Source organism: Anabrus simplex, chromosome 2, assembly GCF_040414725.1.
Source record: "Anabrus simplex isolate iqAnaSimp1 chromosome 2, ASM4041472v1, whole genome shotgun sequence".
Classification (NCBI taxonomy): Eukaryota; Metazoa; Arthropoda; class Insecta; order Orthoptera; family Tettigoniidae; genus Anabrus; species Anabrus simplex.
In genome coordinates, this window is record NC_090266.1 from 1,196,267,248 (window position 1) to 1,196,288,006 (window position 20,759).

At 38.0% G+C, this 20,759-nt stretch overlaps 1 protein-coding gene across 3 annotated transcripts in view; it reads left to right on the plus strand.

The window, feature by feature from the left end:
- Positions 1-20,759, plus strand: part of Pi3K92E (phosphatidylinositol 3-kinase 92E) — a 344,498-nt gene that overhangs the window by 91,444 nt on the left and 232,295 nt on the right. For all 3 annotated transcript variants that reach the window (XM_067142174.2, XM_067142173.2, XM_067142175.2), the window contains exon 6: positions 7,112-7,358. In XM_067142174.2, the coding sequence (XP_066998275.1) occupies positions 7,112-7,358 (247 nt within the window). The remainder of the gene's footprint in view (positions 1-7,111; positions 7,359-20,759) is intronic.

Sequence of the window (20,759 nt, forward strand, 5' to 3'; positions counted from 1 at the left end):
TACACGACTTGCTTTGATACTTGTCGTTTCTTTCCTATACTTAAAAATACTTTCTAACTACCTATCTCCTGCCTGCCTCCATGGCTATATGGTTAGCATGCTGGTGTTTGGTCCAGAAGGTCCTGGGTTCAATTTCCAGCCGGGACGAGAATTTTAACCTTCCTTTGTTAATTCCGATGGCTCGGGGGCTGGGCGTGTGTGTTCCGTCTTCATCATTAGAATTCATTGTAGGTAGGGCCTCATTCCCATAGATGTGCAGGTTACCTATACATCAGCTCAAAAAACCTGCACCAGGCCTCTTCAGAGGCCACACGCCATTATTACCTCTTTGTTTGCTACTGACGATGGAGCAGCTTTTGCACTGAGGTGTGCTGTATTTGCACGAAATATAAAATCTACTTGGCTGCGAATATCCTATAAGAATAAGAACAGAACTTGTGTTAACTAGAGATGACTCATTCTTATGTATCGTTTTCTTGATCTCCCAAGTAGGGGAGAAAAGCCTTCAAAAATTACAAGTTTGAATGCTTATTTTCTTCAGATATCTTAGTCTTATTTAAAAATATTTTGCTATTTAACTTGGCCGCTTGAAAATTCCGGTCGTGATGGTAGTAATCAGTGTCGCTCAGTTGTAAAATGTTTCTTCATTATTATAGTAAACCGGTAAACTAAAAGTGATCACCGACATAATGGACCAACACAAAATTCTTATCATGGGATTACAGGAAATTAGAAACACTGACCAGGATGCCTTGGAATCTCAAGGGTACAGACTTTATAAAGGTATACCCGGGAAGAGAGTGATGAAGAATGTCCCACAATTTGGAACAGGATTTTTGGTCAGCCTTAAAATAATAAACTCAGTTCAAGAATTCAGATCACAGTCTCCACGACTCTCAACGCTCACCTTAAAGGCATCTAATAAAATCTATACTATAATAAATGCCCATGCTTCCACTAATGATAAAAACAACTCCTCAAAAGACCAGGAGGAAACAGGAGAATTTTGGGACCTATTGGACCAGACCATAGATAACATCCCCAAACACCATATAAAATTATTAATAGGCGACTTCAACGCTCAACTAGGCAGAGAAAGAAAATACCGTGACATCATCGGAAAATGGCCAGCACACAAGAAAACAAATAAAAATGGAGAGAGACTAGTTGACCTGTGTAGAAACCATAATTTAATCTCAAAATGTACATGTTTTAAGAGGAAACCTCAAAAACTCAAAACATGGAAACACCCTGACTACACTAAAGGAGAATGGCAACTGGATCACGTCTGCATGGACAAATACCACCACAAAGAGATCTATAACGTCAAAGTCCTCCGAGGAATAGACACAGGTTCAGATCACTACATAGTTAAAATTAAAATTAAACTCACTCCCCAGAGGAGACAACAAAAGCAAGCCCTTAAAACTAAAAGAAAAATAGATCCTACCCAGCTAATCAACAACAAAAATTACCAGAAAGCAACTGAAAAAATAAAAATCACAGACAAACTTGAAGACTTAGTACACAACCTTAAACAAATTGCAGAAGACCTAGCTCCAATTAAACCACGTAAAAAACACCAATGGTGGAACAGTGAATGTGATGAAACAGTGGAGAAAAGACATCAGCCATGGCTATTACATCAGTCCCAAAAGACAGAAATATCATATCAAAAGGTAGTAAAACAGAGAAAAGAAACTACCCAAGTCTTAAGAAGAATAAAAAGACAACATCATAAGGACACCCTGCAGTTAATTGAAGAACAGTTCAGTAAAACTAAATCAAGGGACTACTACAAAACCTTCAGAAAGCAGCTCCAAAAATATGAACCCCCGACCCTACTGATGAAGGATGAAGATGGTAAGCTGGCCCATAACAATAAAGACAATGCAGAAATTCTGGCTAAACATTTCAACAAGCTTTTAAATTGTGAGGAACCTACAGAACTCCTTCATTTGGACACCAACACCCTGATAAAAACATCATCAGAAAACATCAATCCCCCCACAATAAAGGAAGTCTACCAAGCTCTGAATAAATTAAAAAACTACAAAGCGCCAGGAGAAGATCAGACCTTTGCGGAAATCTGGAAATATGCAGGAACCTCAGCAAAAGTTGTCCTCCATCAACAACTTGTCTCTATCTGGATTAAAGAAGAACTACCAGAACACTGGACAACAGCCCTCATTCATCCTCTGCACAAAAAAGGGGACAAAACCGACCCTAATAACTACAGGGGAATCTCGCTCCTAGACATAACATACAAAATACTTTCAATAATCATCCTTAATAGGATAAGTTTACAACTTGAGAGAGAACTAGGAGAATATCAAGGAGGTTTCAGACCCTGGAGGAGCTGTCGTGATCAGATCATGAGTCTTAAGTTGATAATGGACTATAACAGGAGAAGAAACAGAGATATGGTGATAACATTTGTAGATTTCAAGAAAGCTTATGATTGCATCCATAGAGAATCTCTGTTTAAAATTTTAAGACACCTTGGACTACACCCCAAATTAATAAACATGATAAAATTGACTCTCACCAGTACCAAGTCAAAAGTGAAGTTTAGGGGTGAAACATCAGAGACATTTGAAATTAAAACTGGACTACGGCAGGGAGATGGGCTCTCACCACTATTACTGTGATCTAGAAATGGTAATGAGGGAATGGTTTAGAAAATGTCCCCCCAAAATAAAGATTGGCCAAAAAATCAAAACAAATTGCCTGGGTTTTGCTGACGATTTAGCATTACTAGCAGTGAACATAAAAGAAGCAAAAACCCAGATATCAGAACTTCAAAACATTGCAAATAAAATTGGCCTCAAAATATCATTTGAAAAAACAGAAATTATGCCCCAAAAACCAACACAGCTAAAAGAAGTCACCATAAATGGTAATAAAATCAACATAGTAACTCAGTTTAAATATCTTGGAGAAGTAATAACACATAACTTAAATGAAAAAATCTCAATCCAAGTAAGAACAAATAGATTAGCTAAAGCACAAAAATTAACATGGGATATCTACAAAAAGAAATGTCTATCAATAAATACACAAATAAAACACTACAACACAGTTATAAAACCGGAAACTACATATGCAGCAGAAACACTCTTTTACCTGAATAAACAATCAAAGACTGACAGACTTCAGAAAATTGAAAGGAGGATTGGAAGAACCTGTATCAACAAAAAATATCAGAAAGATGGACATTGGCGGTTAATACCTTACAAAGTCGTGTACAAAGAGCTAGAACCCATTACAGATACTATGCGTAAGAGGAGACTGGGATTCTTTGGACATATCATGAGGATGCAGGACTCGAGACTTCTGAAACAAGTAGTACAACACAATCTCGTCTCAAAAAATACCACAACAGGATGTAAATGGATCAGAGAAGTAAGAGAGGATCTGAAGGAAATAGGCCTTACAACAGAAGACACCAAAAATAAGATAAAATTGAATACAAAACTGAAGAATACAAACCTCCGCTTTACCCTTACACAAAACAAACCAACAGCATGCACATTTTCAACCGAGGAAAGGGCATGAAGATCGGAGCATCTGAAGAAGTACTGGGAGGACCGCAAAGCCCGAACAATCCCTTCAAAGAGACCTGAACGATGGACTGACTAAAGTGATCCTAGATTCACAATTAAGTATTTATTTATTTTCCACCTAGTCGATACAATGATTGCTTAAGGCAATTTTTAATGGTCAAAAGTGGTACATGTTTCATATATTATCAACATCTTCAGCCACATAACACTGTTTAGATGAAAAATATATAAAATTGACAAAGTAATGCTTTAAAGGAAGTGACCTTAAAATTAACATAAGATTGACAAGATTAAAACAAACAAATAACTCAAGAGAAAATATATAAATTATTTCTACAATAGAAAGCAGTCGTCAAGGAAACACTTGTACAATATTCCATAGAGAAATTGTCCTAATAAATATTCTTTTCTTAATAATTCATGAAAAAAGATCAATTGATAAATTAATAATTATACAATTTATAAGTAATTATCGAAATGAAGAAATCCTGATATCACAGTGCGGCTCTTATTATTAACATAGATGAAAATATAACTACTAATTCCTAGTTGTCAAATCTTATTAAGCCTGCTTTCCTTTGGAACAGTAACTCCTGTCATTCTTTCACAGTTTTGCGCCGGGTGTAATATTGATGATGCGTTCTTCCTTGCTCTTGCACCTGAGGAGGTGGAGGAGCGGGGGATATAGGTGTGTCAAGAATTTCCTTGCTGTCACCTATAGCTTCAACTGAGGAGGAATAAGTTGTAGGGCTATATGTAGGTGGAGAAATTCCAATTCTTTTTTCTTGATCCTTCTCAAGCATTTTTAAATATACTAGAATTTGATAATATAATGGATTCTTATATTCTACAGCCTCATTAAGGTTATCATTTTTCTTTACAAGTTGGTCTAGATGAATGTACAGGTCTTCATATGTGTTCATTAAGCTGCCCTTTTTTAACTTTTTTATGATGGTCAGGTCTTGTTCTATGTTGGTAAATTTATGACCTGTGGCAGTCATGTGTGATCCCATTGCTGAGAATCTTCTATGTTTTTCAGCATTCACATGTTCCAAATATCTAACTTTAAAATTGCGGCCAGATTGTCCTATTGTGAATCTATTGAAGTGCGATACGGACCATGAAGCTGATTTTATGTAAAGTGATCCTATGTGGTTATAAAAGAAGAAGAAGAAGTAATTAATAATGCCCTGGACAAATATTTTAAATAGTTTTATGCAATTCATGTAGAATTAAACAAAAATATTTATATCTCTAATCGATCTGAAAATAATTAAGGCAAGCAGCATAGGTTTATAACCATGTATAATATACACAATTCAGTGATGCCTAGGCCATCTATGACAGCTGATGGCGGAACTGTTGAGGATCCAACCAGCCTTCGGGCTGAGGACTAAACATACATACATACACATGTACAGTATACAAAATAAACTTAGTGATGTGAATTAAAAAGTAGGAAGAATTATAAAACCTATCTAGTTTATGCCATGTGGATAGCAGTCAATACAAATATATGAAGTTTTCAGAAGAGAAATGTCCTCTTCATGAGGAATCTGGACCATCAGGTTTAAAGGATGTTAAATAGGAATCATTTATATGTATTGTTCACTTCATGTTGTTTAATACTTTGTGCACATTGCAAGAAGTTAAAAATTACTGCTGAAATTTTATTATACTTAAGTTTTCATGTATTATTCATCATCGTACCAAGCAAGTGGCCACGTGGTTTGGGTCACGTAGCTGTCAGCTTGCATTTGGGAGATGGTGGGTTTGAACTCCACTGTCGGCAGCCCTGAAAATGGTTTTCTGTGGTTTCCATTTTTCAGACCAGGCTGTACCTTAATTAAGGCCACAGCCGCTTCCTTCCCACTCCTATCCCATTGCCGTCATAAGACCTGCCTGTGTCGGTGCGACATAAAGTAACTTGTATGTATAATTCATCAATAGTCACTGTTTTGGGAATATTTTTTCTGTGTCATTTCTTTTCTGTTTTTTTACAGAGAAAAGAAAAAGCAAATTTGTTCTTTCTAAAGTGATTATATAAATCCTATTTTTATTCAAGTTCTTATCTCTAGAATTTTTACTTTGAAACACACGAATATATCTTTCATTTTTGGTATTAAAGGTCATCAGATTGTATTGTAGTATAATGCCTGCAACCTGTAATTCATAATAACTGCAACTTCACTTTCATAGCTTTCTCTTTTTTCTTATATATATATATTTTTACACTCTACTTCATTTCTGTGGTTTAAGATGTTTCATTACTTCAAACTCCCTCAACACCTGTTGTATAGTCTCTGCTCACACCAATATACTAAGCTAATAGTGAAGATTTCCAATATTTATTTATATATATACTTTGACGTTTATAAATTCTCTTGTTGCTTATACTATGTGATCAGGTTTCAGCACCAAGAATTCCATCTTACTTGGAGTGGCTTACAGTTTATCTTCAATGACTGATAGCTTTGCTTTGACCATCTTATAGTAACTCATTCTCGCCCTCCTAATGGTTCCATCTTTATATGTTAAGCTTATTGGAGCATCTTTGTAAGATTTGGTATGGATTTTCAGAACTCTCCCCATGGCTTTGGCCCCAATTTTGAACTCTTCTCTAACAACTTTTTTAACACACTGATGAAGCCCTTTCTTTGCTTGCTACCTCTGAAGTAAGCAGGTTGTTAGCCTTTTCTTTGTATTCACAGTGGTAGCAAAATACCTCCTTTTTCTTTGGCATAAGTGCGTTATTGCAGACACTAGTATAAAATCTGTGCACTATGCAGAGCTCATGAATGAAACATTGTGGAAAATAAACATATATTCTTGAAAACTCAATGTTTGGAAACATTGCTCTGCTTTATGTTAAGTAATGCCTTATAAGTTGTTCATAAATCCTACTTTGGTGATTTACATTAGTTACATGATTCTTTAACTTAAATGATGCAGTAACACATTTTGAAGTAGTTATTACAATACTAAAGGGAAAGCCATATTAGCCGATGAATTCTGGTATGAACTACCACTTGACTGTGGTTTAGGTGGTGTAATCAACCTATTGTGTCCTCACAGTGAATGGCATAGGCTGTTTATGAACAGTTATCATATGTAGTGAAGAATAATTTAAAATAAATTTCTCTGCTACCACGATGTGAACATTAAAATCTTGGATTCCCCGTTGGCTATTACTTTTTGGGCACTGTTCCACTTTACCTTTTGGCTGTATTGGTAATATATTTGTTTGTTGTTGTGGTTTTAAAACTATCTAGTTTTTGTTATGTCTCAGACTTACTTTTCTTTTTTCGTGTAGAATTTAAAAATCACTTTTACTATGCATGAAGTATTTATAGTTTGTCATGAAATCACATCTTTTATAATGCTTACCTTATACTCATTCTAATTGTTCATTTACCTTTCTCTGTAAAATGTAATAAAATTCCTTCTTTTAAAGGAATTATCATAGTTGAATAATTCTCCTTTATGATTTCATTATAATGAATGGAATTTCTTGAGTTGATCATTGAATTATTGTGAATTTGCAGACTTCCTTCACTTTCAACATCCCATATACAATGACACCTTATCAACTGCTGGTCACAATTCTCAACAAGAAAGCCATCACTCTCAACTCGCGTGGGGAGCATCCATCTGAATTTGTTCTGAAGGTGTGTGGTCAGGAGGAGTTCCTTGTTGGAGAATATCCATTGGTGCAGTTCCTATACATTCAGGAGACACTGGCACGAGATGGGCTGCCCACTTTAGTTACTGTGTCTGTCAGCAGTGTAATGGGTAAGAGGCTATCACATTTAAGTATTTTCATGAAGATCAAAGTGTTGTAATTTTTTCCCTTATGCACACCAAACATATAGCAACTCGTAAAATAATCCTCTTTTGAATTCTTCCATTTTTTATATAGTGTCACTGTTGATACTGCTTCATAAATATATGTTGGTCAACTCAAGATCAATTCTGAAAATAGGCTCATTTGTGCATCACTGCTATGTTTACTGACTTAAATTGAATTGAAGCCTGAGAGAAATTCTAACATGAACTTTGTTTTGCATGGCATAGTTGGCAGTGAGCTGCTTTGAAAGCCCTTCTTCAGGCTTCATTCCAACTTGAGTGGATGGTATTCTGTGGCAGACATGTCAGTTCCCCCAATTTAAGTGGGAGACACCCAATTTTTTATACTTCCTCCCACTCTCCTGATTGTTGAGATTGATCTTGCTATTTTGAGAGCAAATTCAGTTCTCTTGTATTTTTTAAGCAATTCCTTGTTTTCCGTCCTGTTATCAATAGCTGAAGAAAAATTAATGTTCAGTGGGCAATTAATAGGGTGTTCTTAAATACAACAGACTTTCTAAGGGTATGCATGCCACTTTATCAATTCCACATAAGATTTACTAAGTATGATATGATTTTTAGTACACTTACAAAAACAAAATTACAGTTTAGATCTGTGCTTTCTGAGAAAACTTTGGAAAAACTGACTCACTTAAAATCTTTTAGTAACTCAAGTGTTTTGTGCAAAATATTTAGTTTGGAGTTTCTGAAGAAAGCCAAGTCAGCTGAGGTATTGATTGAAGGATGATCTGCACTAGGCACATAGTGTTCAGGAAGTTAAAGGATGAGGAACCACATGTTCTGAAGTTCTGATATGTGCAATGTTTTAGTATGTACAAATAAATCACACAAAAAATGATGGGGATATAATGTGTTAAATGTTCTTGAATTGCGTCATTAGTGATGCGTTGTAACAGATTGTGATATGCTGTAAAAATTTCTCCTGATTACTTTTGAAAGGTGGCATACCTGCAGTGGTGAAAATTGTGTTTGTAGAATCACCCTTTGTTAAAATAACTGCTTGTGAACAATATTGTGACACCTGATATTTTGGAAGTCCATTTGCTGCTGCTACTACTACTACTACTACTACTACTACTACTACTACTACGCTTTGATTCTGTTACCAGTTTTATAAAATTAATTGGTCTTAACTAAAGATCTTTTGAATAATAAACTTAAAATTCTATGTTTTTGTAGAGGGTCTTAATACAAGTGGAGGTTCTGAGGTAGAACTTGTAAAGTTACATTTAGTCATAACCCTCCAACCAATGTGAACAATTCAGGAACATAAAGCATTATTTTGATGCACATTGAAGTATTACTGTATGCTTATGCTTGTTTATACCAAAGTACAGAGCCACATACAAAATTATATAATGTAATTCACTTTAAATCCTGGGTGTCAAAGCTTGCCCGCCATAAGCATAGTGCCCGTGCTAGAAATACCTGTGCACTAAAGCACAAGTCGCTTCCCCTCATTTGGCTTGTACTCCCCCACGTTGCTAACTCAGGGCTGTGCATGCCTAGGAGTGATATGCTCCAGTTAATCTGTTTTGGTATACAATGAATGGTTGAAACTTTCAACTGCGTACGCTGTGGCATAAGGGTAGGGGATGGGATGTTTTAAAAATTTTTTTAATCATGGAATTTTCTTTTGTTTAAGTTTATAAAAGCTTCATATTTTTTGCTACAGAAGCTGTATAGCAGCAGCATAGTATTCAGTATTATTCTGCTTCAGAATTGTTCATAGCAGAATTGAGTATGTTATGCCCCTAAAAATCAAATGCCTTTTATTTTGTACTTCATTGCTTATGGCAACTTTTAAAGAAATTGTGGTTCGAACCCCACTGTCGGCAGCCCTGAAAATGGTTTTCCATGGTTTCCCATTTTCACACCAGGCAAATGCTGGGGCTGAACCTTAATTAAGGCCACGGCCGCTTCCTCCCCACTCCTAGCCCTTTCCTGTCCCATCGTCGCCGTAAGACCTATCTGTGTCGGTGCGACTTAAAACAACTAGCCAAAAAAAAAAAGTAATTGTGTATTTTCCTGGTACATGGTTATTACAAAACATGCTGTTCCGTGCATTTTATACAAACACTGTGTTGAACACTTTTAATTAGGTATATACATCCTTCGGAGTACTGTAGTTATGAAGCTGTAATGTACACCCCTCCAGGCTTGCGCTATCTGATAACGTCCTGGGCTAGCGCTCCTAATATCTCTTTTTTGTGCACGCAGAGCTGTCAGTCATCTCATGACCTTGACATGCATGCTTTAAATATTTAACAAAATAGCTATTAAATAAGGGAGTTATCAAGCTTATGTACTAACTTAGCATCCTGTATAATCTCTGTTATCTTCTTATGCTCACATATTCATTTTCATACCAGGCAAATGCTGGGGCTGTACCTAATTAAGGCCATGGACGCTTCCTTCCCAGTCCTAGAACTTTCCTGTCCCATCGTCGCCATAAGACCTATCTGTCGGTGCGACGTAAAGCCAATAAAAAAAAAAAAAAAATTTTAGAAACACAAATTGTACTCATTTTCATCCCTCACTTGGTGTATTAGTTATCATCTTCATGTTTTGTTCAACTGTAAGATATGTGCATAAAAGCTCATGTGTCTTTGAAATCACCCTACCAGAAGAATATTTATTTGGGTGAAATTAAAGGGAGTTCATTTAAATTATATTTAGTGCATATAGTAGTAGCTGTGAACTTTCACTGTGGCATTAGTTTGTTTTAATTGTACTGAAATGTAGTTAGGACCAGTTAGGAGGGACTACGTTACATCATTCGTTGCAACTGAAGTATTATAATACTGAATTTACTTTTTATTAACAATTTATTAAAATTAACTGTTAGTCACAACGCATAGACTATTTATTCATATGAAACACCTAGGGTATGCGATAAATTGATATATTTATATACTGCAGTAAAGATGGTGAAATTTCCATTAGATCTTGGATTATTATTGAACATTTACAGAGGCCACTTTTAATGCCAGTTATTGCCTCTCACTTTTTGTTATTTTACTGGGCGAGTTGGCCGTGCGCGTAGAGGCGCGCGGCTGTGAGCTTGCATCCGGGAGATAGTAGGTTCGAATCCCACTATCGGCAGCCCTGAAGATGGTTTTCCGTGGTTTCCCATTTTCACACCAGGCAAATGCTGGGGCTGTACCTTAATTAAGGCCACGGTCGCTTCCTTCCAACTCCTAGGCCTTTCCTATCCCATCGTCGCCATAAGACCTATCTGTGTCGGTGCGACGTAAATCCCCTAGCAAAAAAAAAAAAAAAAAAAAAACTTTTTGTTGCTCTTCATGCTAACTTGAAATATTTCAAAAATATATCTCTTTCCCTGACTATTGTTGCCATTGTTTGAGCCATCAGTCCTTAGACTGGTTTGATGCAGCTCTCAATGCCACCCTATCCTGTGCTAACCTTTTCATTTCTACGTAATTACTATATCCTACATCTCTTCTAATCTGCCTGTCATATTCATACCTTAGTCTACCCATACTGTTTTTACCACCTACACTTCCCTCAAAAAAATCCAACTACATAAGTCCTGGGTGTCTTAAGATGTCGTATCTTTCTATCTCTTTTTCTGGTCAAATTTTTAGTCAAATCGATCTCCTCTCACCAATTCAATTCAGTATCTCCTCATTCGTGATTTGATCTATCCATCTCGCCTTCAGCATTCTTCTGTAACACCATATTTCAAAAACTTCTTTCTTTCTGAGCTAGTTGTCGTCCATGTTCTACGTCCATACAATGCCACATTCCAGGTGAGGGTCTTCAAAACCTCTTTATAATTCCTATATCAATGTTCGAAGTGAGCAGATTTCTTCTCCTAAGGAAGGCCTTCCTTGCTTGTGCTAGTTTGCATTTTATGCCTTCTTTACTTCTGCCATCGCTAGTTATTTTACTACCCAAGTAACGATACTCATCTACTTCCTTAAAGACTTCATTTCCTAATCTAATGTTTCCTGCATCACTTGACTTTGTTCAACTGCACTCCATTACTTTCGTTTTGGACTTACTAATTTTCATCTTGTACTCCTTACCCAAGACTCTGTCCATACCATTCAGCGATTTCTCCAGATCATTTGCAGTCTCGGATGAAATAACATTATCTTAAGCAAATATCAGGGTTTTGATTTCCTGTCGTTGGATCGTGATTCCCTTCCCACATTAGTCTTTGTTTTCCTTTACTGCCTGTTCTACATAAACATTGAAAAGGAGGGGGGACAAGCTGCAACCTTGCCTCACTCCTTTCTGGATTGCTGCTTCTTTTTCAAAGCCCGCGATTCTTTTCACTGCTGACTGATTTTTATACAGATTGTAAATAATTCTTTGTTCTCTGTATCTGAGCCCGATCTCCTTCAGAATCTCAAATAGCTTGGTCCAATCAGCATTATCAAATGCCTTTTCTAGATCTATGAAAGCCATGTACATGGGCTTATCCTTCTTTATTCGATCCTCTAAGATCAGATGTAAAGTCAGGATTGCTTCATGTGTTCCTCCATTTCTTCTGAATCCAAACTGGTCTTCTCCCAGCTCAGTTTCAACTTGTTTTTCCATTCTTCTGTAAATAATATGGGTTAAAATTTTGAAGGCATTAGATATTAAACTAATGGTGCGGTAGTTTTCACACTTGTCAGAACCGGCTTTCTTGGGATAGGTATAACAACATTCTGCTAAAAATCTGATGGCACTTCTCCTGTCTCATACACCTTACACACTAGATGGAATAACCTTGCCATGCTGGTTTACCCTAAGACTGTCCTTGAGAAAGGCTTCTTTAGAAGGAGGAAGGAGGAAGAATTTCACCTGATTTTCTTGACATGGCATAAGCCCAAGAGCCTATATCATGTCTGTAAGTACAGGCTGTGAAAGCATCAATGGCAGCTTATCATTATTGATTGCATAATTGTCTTGCCGTCCGGCAAGGATTTGAGCTACAACTGCTCCGCAAATTTCTAACAGAAGGCCTCGAGACTGAACTCCCCGGGTTTATATAGGGCCTCCGGCCCCACCTGACATTCTCAAAGCCCGTGGAATATTCTATGAGGCGTCATCTTAGAACCTTCTATGGTTCCAACCAATTAGAGGCCTGTATCCCCTGTATATTTCCTATACATCTTTACATTGTCAGTGTTCTGACCTATGTACTGGGTCAACATGACTCATATCCTTGTGATTATTACTCCAAGCCTTGTGTGACCGACTTCTGACTCAAGGGTTGGTCGAGTTTCTGGAATATCACTGTTTCAACTCCAAATCTCACTTATATGAATTATATATTTCAATTACCTTTTTACTCATTTAAAAACCGTACTTGTATATAAGTACTGAGTTCCAGTTTTTTATGCATGTTAACCCTGATATGTCAGGTCACAGCAATTCTTCCTCCTTCCCACACGGTTCAATCTTCGGAGGGAATTGCCGTCCTGAGTTCATGTCCCGGAAGGACCCGACACCTCCCTCCCCTAGAGAGAAATTAATGCACGACATCCCTTGCATTCATTTCGCTACCATTTCAATATGTCTCTTAGAATTTGCACTTCTATTTATAGGACTTTGCCTAAGTCTCACCTGTTATCGTCCTTAACTCGGACGTTTCTGCCAATTCTAACTCTGGCAGCGAACCTGACTCACTGGGGGCCCTTCCAGCTGGTCTGAGTTGCCGAAAATGGACAGTAACGTCCTCATCTGATACTCTTGCCTTACTGTTGGCAGTAATTACATTCTGATATATACAGATTTGAACAGTGTTCTGTTGGGCCGATGACCTTTGATGTTAGGCCCCTTAAAACAACAAGCATCATCAACAAGCAGCACTAATTGTTCTACTTCTTCGGCCTTGTGACTGGCCCACTTAAGATCATTAATATGATTTAATAAATTTCCTGCAGTCACTCTATTTAACTCAGGAATTTGACTTACTTTCACATCACTATAACTGGTTTCACAGCAATCATATTCTAAAATAATTTCAGGAATTGTGTCTCTTTTCAGTGTAGAGTTCACTGATCATAAGCCTTGTATTTTACTATACAGAATATATAGTACGTAAGTCCATAAAACTTACTATGCCTATACCTTGCAAGTTCACATCACTAATGGTATTTTGGCGCGCGCACACACGCGCGCACACACACACACGCACACACACACACACACACAAAATCACCTTTGTTTCTTTAGGTGCTAAATAAATATATTTATCATTTACAGGTATCCAGGTAAGGTCAAAAATTAATACTACTCTCTTTTCACAATTTTCTGGTAAATGACTTATACCTGTTAACTCATTGCGGACCGTGGACGGCGTAAGACGTTTAATGTTCCGCGCGAAGCAGTGCTGTTTATATTCATCATCTATGTATTCTTACACCTTAGTCAGCGTTACTTGTTGTAGCAGGAAGTTGGTTGACCTTTTTGAGATAACCCTCGCGTTGAGTGGGCTCATGTTTATCTTAGCTGTTTTAGCGGGAATATCTCAACACTTCCTCGCGCGTCAAGACGGTACTTGAGATTCCAGTGCAGTGCGTGTCGTTCTTACCGAGTGTAGTATAATGGCTTATAAAACAAAGTTTGTTACGGAAGATTAATTATTAGATATTGTTCATAATGATTATTCTGGTGATGAACTTATTCCTGAAATAGACTCAGATAGTGAAAGTGAGTGTGACGAGGATCCGATTCCCAGATCGGATAGGCCTATAGAGAAAACTGAAGTGCCTGATACATATAATCCTAGTTATTGTCCACCCGTTCCACCATTTACAGAGAATTCAGCTATAAACGTTCAAATAGAAAATAAGCAGGATATTTTGAGTTAGTTGAGTATTTTCATGAATGACGAATTTTATCAGTATGAGTGTGAGCAGACCAATCTATACGCGAGTCAAGTGATAAGTGCGGTGCCCCGGCCTTTCACAGAGAATTCGATCATGCAATCGTGGAAGCCGATTAGTCCAAAATCCTGATATAAAAATGTACTGGACCGAAGACCCTGTTTTTCACTCCGATATTTTCTAAAACAATGTTCCAAACACGCTTCTTTCATATTCTTTCATTTCTTCACTTCGGTGACAGTAATCATTATGCCGAAAATACAGATAGGCTGTATAAAATTAGACGTATTTTGAAACCTGTGACACCAGATATCACACCCTAAATATTTACTAGAGGTATGCACAAAGTTTCCTTTTTCTAACATTTATAGTTTAGGAGTAAATGTAAATCGTATTAAGTGACGCACGTCAAGAGGGCCGGGCATGAAAATGGCTGGTCCAGGCATTCAGGTGTCCCACTCAGAAGCAGGTACTGAACGTGTTAATAGACTAACTAAACAATTTCTTTGTGCTGCTACATTTCTTAATGGAAAATTAAATTTACATAGCCTCTGATTGTCTCTTAACTTATGCTGCTGTAACTGTCCTTCACATAACTGTGCATATGTCTGTTTCTCCGTATCTAGTATTACTCCTTCTTTTTCTGTAGGTACACAAAGTGGTTAGGATTGCCCTTTATTATGGTAGGGAAAAAACACATTTATACAATGAACATTTACTTCCACTTGTCAGTGGGAGTCTTCATATATACACCAATGTATCTTTTGTCAGGTAAACACTTACCGACGAGATTTGATATGTGAGGTACCCAAAACTTTCCCGTACTTCCAGTGGCAGATCATAACCTTTAGGAAAATTTCCTTGTGACTTTTTATAAGCCTTAACTATATCATCAGGACTAAGGATCTGTACTTGAATTACTCCTAATCGCGCATTCATTATGCTATCTAAGACTACCTGATAATGTTCATGCAGCTGAAGCAACGTACCTTGTAATTCAATCAGGTGCATATTTAATGTTATCTGCAGTTCTGACTGTTGGAATGCCTCCAAAAATTGCAAAGTTTCATTCTGCATGTACTGCTTAAGTCGTTCAAAATTTTCACTTAATTTTATCTCGTTTGGGGTAATATTGTACAGAGTGTTATTAATAGACTGAAGGGGTGGATTTTACCACTATCATCTGCTCCTTTGTCAGCTTAATTAAGGATAGCTCTTCCTGCACTAATTCATTAATTTTACTCTGATAGAAATCTGCGTCGTCCTGATCACATGTACCAAACCGTGTGTGTCTTAGCTACGGTACCTACTATGTTTATTAGCCATCTTCTGTTTCGTCTGCCTGAAGGTTCCGATAATTTTCCTTTTAAGATTTTCCTTATTGTGTCTCTTATGCCCTGTATGCGTAACAACTGTAACTCTACTGTTCCTGCTCCTCTAATTCTAATTCATTAATTTTACTCTGATAGAAATCTGCGTCCTCATGATCAAGTGTACCAAACAGTGTCTTAGATACGGTACCTACTACTTTTATTAGCCCTCTTCTGTTTTATCTGCCTTCAGGTTCCGATACTTTTCTTTTTGAGACTTTCCTTATTGTATCCCTTATGCCCTGTATGCGTAACAACTGTAACTCTACTAGTCTCACATCATGTTGGCAAGGTAAGTGCATTTCCTTCTCAATATTAACACATAAGGCTTGTGTCTTTTGCAGATTCTTATGGGCTAAAATATAGAATTCAGACAATTTACCTAACTGGACGTATGTGATCAGTGTCCATTCTGTTGTATACTATCGCACCTCAGCGTTATATTCAGAGTATACGCCCGGCGTGTTGTTATATTGCGTTATCTGCAAGTCTAACTGTATTCCATATGCAGCTACCAGTGTTATCAACAGAAGCAAGGTCGTTGCCCTTGACATCGTGTCTGCTTGGCTGTGTTGTCCTGCAATTCAAATACGGTCTCTCTTATCCACTTACGTATCCACAAAGATGCACACGAAATGCCGCCAGTTGGTACAGTTATTTATTCTCATCTATTTACAAATTAAACACACACAAAACCTTAATCACTGCTGTCAAACAGAACACTCACATCACCTTAAAACACAGTTGAAACAGATGACTGCTAAAAGCATGTCGCAACACGTGGTTACAAGTATAACCTGTTAACTCATAACTCTACTGAACAATAATTCGTCGTTACCATCAAGACCACCTCCATATATACGTGCCTGGCCAGTCTTCTAGAAAGATACATTGCAAAAAAATACCTTCTTGTAAATTCTCGAGTGCTTAACAACATGGTTATAATGTATAAAATATGTATAAAATATTCTACCATGATCTAGTGCCATTCTGGAAGTTACAGCGTGTTTCACAATTTTGTAGTGGATTACGAATTATATATACAGGTAAGAATAAATTATGTACAGGTTCTTACATTAATTGAACTGATATAAATATCTATATACAGTGCATGTTTCATGACATAACCTCACAAACAATGCGATTGTATCGTATGTACATATGATGTAGTAATAATAATAATAATAATAATAATAATAATAATAATAATCCAAATTGACCATGTTGCAATTTCCAGGAGAAACAGCCCTGAGATTATGAATGTTAAGGTAAAGAAAGGCATCAATGTGGCCTCAGATCATTATATGTCTCTTATCAAATTCAAACCAATTCCCGCAAACACAAGGAAGACAACCAAACAGATCACACGCTTCGACAATGATAAACTTCGGCAAAGGGTCGAGGAGTTCCAGGAGAAGGCTAGACCAAATGACTGTGACTTTAGCAACGCCAAAAGTCTCCTTGTTGAGGCCGCCAAAGACATTGCAGAAATCAAGAGAAGCAAAAAGCATGCCTGGTGGAATGGTTCTTGCGAATCGGTCCTCCAAGAAAGACTCAATGCGTGGAAACAGTACTACTCTACGAAATCAGAAAATGATTGGGAAACCTACAAAACTCAACGTGCCCAAGCAGCTAGGGTGTTCAGAACTGAGAAACGTAAATACGAAAAAACTCTCATTGAAAAGATAGAACAAAACTTTAGGAAGAATGAAAGCAGAGAGTACTACAGAGCCTTCAAACGCAAACTCACTGGCTATAAACCACCATCTCTATGCTTTGAGCGAAAGGACGGCACACTGGCGACGTCAAATGAAGAAAATTGCAGCATTCTGGCAGATTACTTCAAGAATTTACTTAATTGCTCTAAACCGCAAAGCGCCATTGAGACCAAGGAACCCTTACTCAGGTACCCAGATTCCAGACCACCCGACAGAGATGAAATCAAGCGCCACATTGCCCGTCTCAAAAATAACAAAGCGCCGGGGGAAGACTCAGTAGTAGCAGAACTATGGAAATATGCCCCAGAGGAATCACTTGATATCTTGCAAAAGCAAATAGAAGAAATTTGGAACAAGGAGACCCTACCCGAAGATTGGAAAATAGCTTTGATCCATCCATTACACAAAAAAGGCAGCATGAAGAACATCAACAACTACAGAGGAATATCTTTGCTACCCGTGACTTACAAAATTCTATCACTTGCCATCCTGGAGCGTTTGGAAGCACAATTCGAACATCAAATAGGGGAATACCAAGGAGGGTTCAGAAAAGGTCGCTCAACAGCTGAACCGATCCAAAATCTCAAAACGATCATCAGATATTGTACACTAAGGTCCAAGCGGTATGTGTCTGTCTTTGTGGACTTTAAGAAAGCGTACGACTCCATTGACCGGGAAGTCCTGCTAAACATCTTAAATGAATTTGGAGTTGATTTGAAACAGCTGGCATTAATTAGAGCCACCCTGACCGATACAAAATCCAAGGGGAAGTTCCACGGATGTTTCTCGCATTCCTTTGACATCAAAACAGGAGTCCGACAAGGTGATGGGCTATCCCCGATACTCTTCAACTGTGTTCTTGAAAAGATCATCAGAACCTGGCGGGTGAGATTACAGGAAACCAACTACAGTCCATTGAGAATAGAAACCAAATCCAAGGGGATCGCAACAGACTGCTTAGCATTTGCCGATGATATTGCTGTTCTCTCAACCGACATAGAAACCGCTAGAGCTCAAGTTGAAATTTTAAAGGAAATTGCCGAACAAACTGGTTTGCAGATATCGTTTGAGAAAACAGAAGTAATGACTAACATCAAAGAGGCTCCACCAAAACTCCATACAAAATACGGGGACATCACCCGAGTAAACAAATTCAAATACCTGGGTGAGATCATCACGAAAAATGGACTGGACAAAGAAGCACTTCAGGAGCGAGTACGCAAACTGGAAATAGCCTACCAAACATCCCGCACAATCTACAACAAAAAATGCCTTTCCCAAAACACCAAGATACGTCACTATGAAATAGTTCTGAAGCCAGTAGTTCTATTTGCAGCCGAAACCCTGTCTCTAAATGCCAACAAAAGACTCCTTGAACTGGAGAAAAGAGAACGCAAAATTGTGAGAGGAATCTTGGGATCAAAGTACAGAAATGGAATCCATCAAAAGAGATCCAACAAGGAAGTCTACAGCAAAATAGAGAAAATTACCGATACAATCAGAAAAAGACGGGCACGATTTTACGGTCATCTGAAAAGAATGGAAGGAACAAAGTTAACTAAGGAAATCTTTCACTTTTTTGATTCAAACCCCAAAACCACAATTCCCTGGTTTAGAAATACCAAAGAAGACCTGCAAATGCTACATATCTCAGCCAAAGACGCCCTTAACAGAGATCTCTTCCGCAAGAAAATATTGACGAACGGGCTAAACCGAGACGAGCAACCGAAGAGAAGACACGGTGCCCCTTGGACAGAGGAGCGTAAGCACACCCACTCACAAAGAATGAGGGATATTTGGGCTCTAAAGAAGGCCAAGTTCAGTGTCAAATGCAATAAGACTTAACGTGGTCCTTGATGGCCCCAGCGAATTATACCGGGTGGTACAGCTGCCCCTATTTTTTCCCGAATATATGCAACCAGCTAGGACGTAAATGCCTCTTAGTCCCATCTTGCGCAACACCTTACAGCAATGTTATGTGCAGTTAACCCGATGTAGACTTCTCCGCACAATGGAAAAATGGTACAAGAGGCAGTAAGTGAGGTCCATCTCAAAAACACTGTACCATTTTATGTAGAGCGGTGTCCAATACTCTACTAATTTTTACGAAATGTTACTATACTGTACAAACCATAAACACACCTATAGCTGTCGGTAGAGAATTGCGCACCTGATTGGTCCAAGAGGCCATTTTCTTTTGATAGAAAGGGCGGTCGTGGTATCATAGAAAACGTGATAGCGTAAGACCAATTACAGACACAACCATTTTGTACAGTCTCATCACATCGAAATTGATAGAAACGTGTTTTGCACTGTAGTTGATAATCTGTGGCACGCAAATTCTGTACAGTAGATGTGATAGCTTACGCCATGTAATTACTACCGTTATAGCGATCAAAAAAGGCATAAAACGGGACCATAAGGCTGTAACTCATCAGTAACTTGTCGAAGCGGGAACTTCCGCTCTCCTCGTGAATACGGAGTTACAAGGATGGCGCTTGTACGTTGCAAATAGCTGTGCGGAATTACGTATGGAAGACGTACCTTGATAGGTTACTTGAAGCAGGAAGGGTTCCAACCATACTTGAGTCATGCATTTTTTAATGTCATTTCGTATTCGCCTAGGCATCGTTTACGAAGACCTTTCTGAAGTCTCCGATATTCTTCTACAGAAGTTATAATAAACAGGTATCATAAATATCGCCACATACGCACCGATTGTGAATACCACCTGAAACATAACGCTGGACTCATTCAACCAAGTAACGCGTAGAAAATGGTTGCAACTATCTGGGCGTAAGAGAGACGCGATTCTTTAGTTCACTGTGGTGTTTGCACATTCGAGTTCAGAACTTTTAACATCAACGATCAGTATCGAAGCGATAGCCTAGGTAATTCCATTAATACAGAGCTACGAGACCAATTCTTTGTCGCCTGCAGTGGCTACATGGCACCAATCGCAGCGAGCATACGATATGTTAGCAGGCATTTAGAGTTCGAATCTAGTTACGAGCTTTTCAATTTTATTTTTATATTATACTTGTAAGGCCATTCGTAATAAATATTTAACGTTCTTAAGTCTCAAAAGTAATTTGCCACCTTTACAAAGAAAGCATACATACGAAAGGAATAATAACATGCGACTTCCATATGGCAAACGACTACAGGGAATGAAGCGCAGTGCACGTGTTGTCAACATTCTGACCCACCCATTCAACCAAGCAACTGCGCACGTTCGACTCGAAGACCGACTAACAGCGGTCTACACTTCATAGGTAGGGCACATGAAACAGCATATCGTAATCCTAGCAGCAACGTGTGAGCACGTACTGTACGGTTAGCACGAAAGCAAACATTATGTATTCACGGGATGATTATGTGAATATGGTA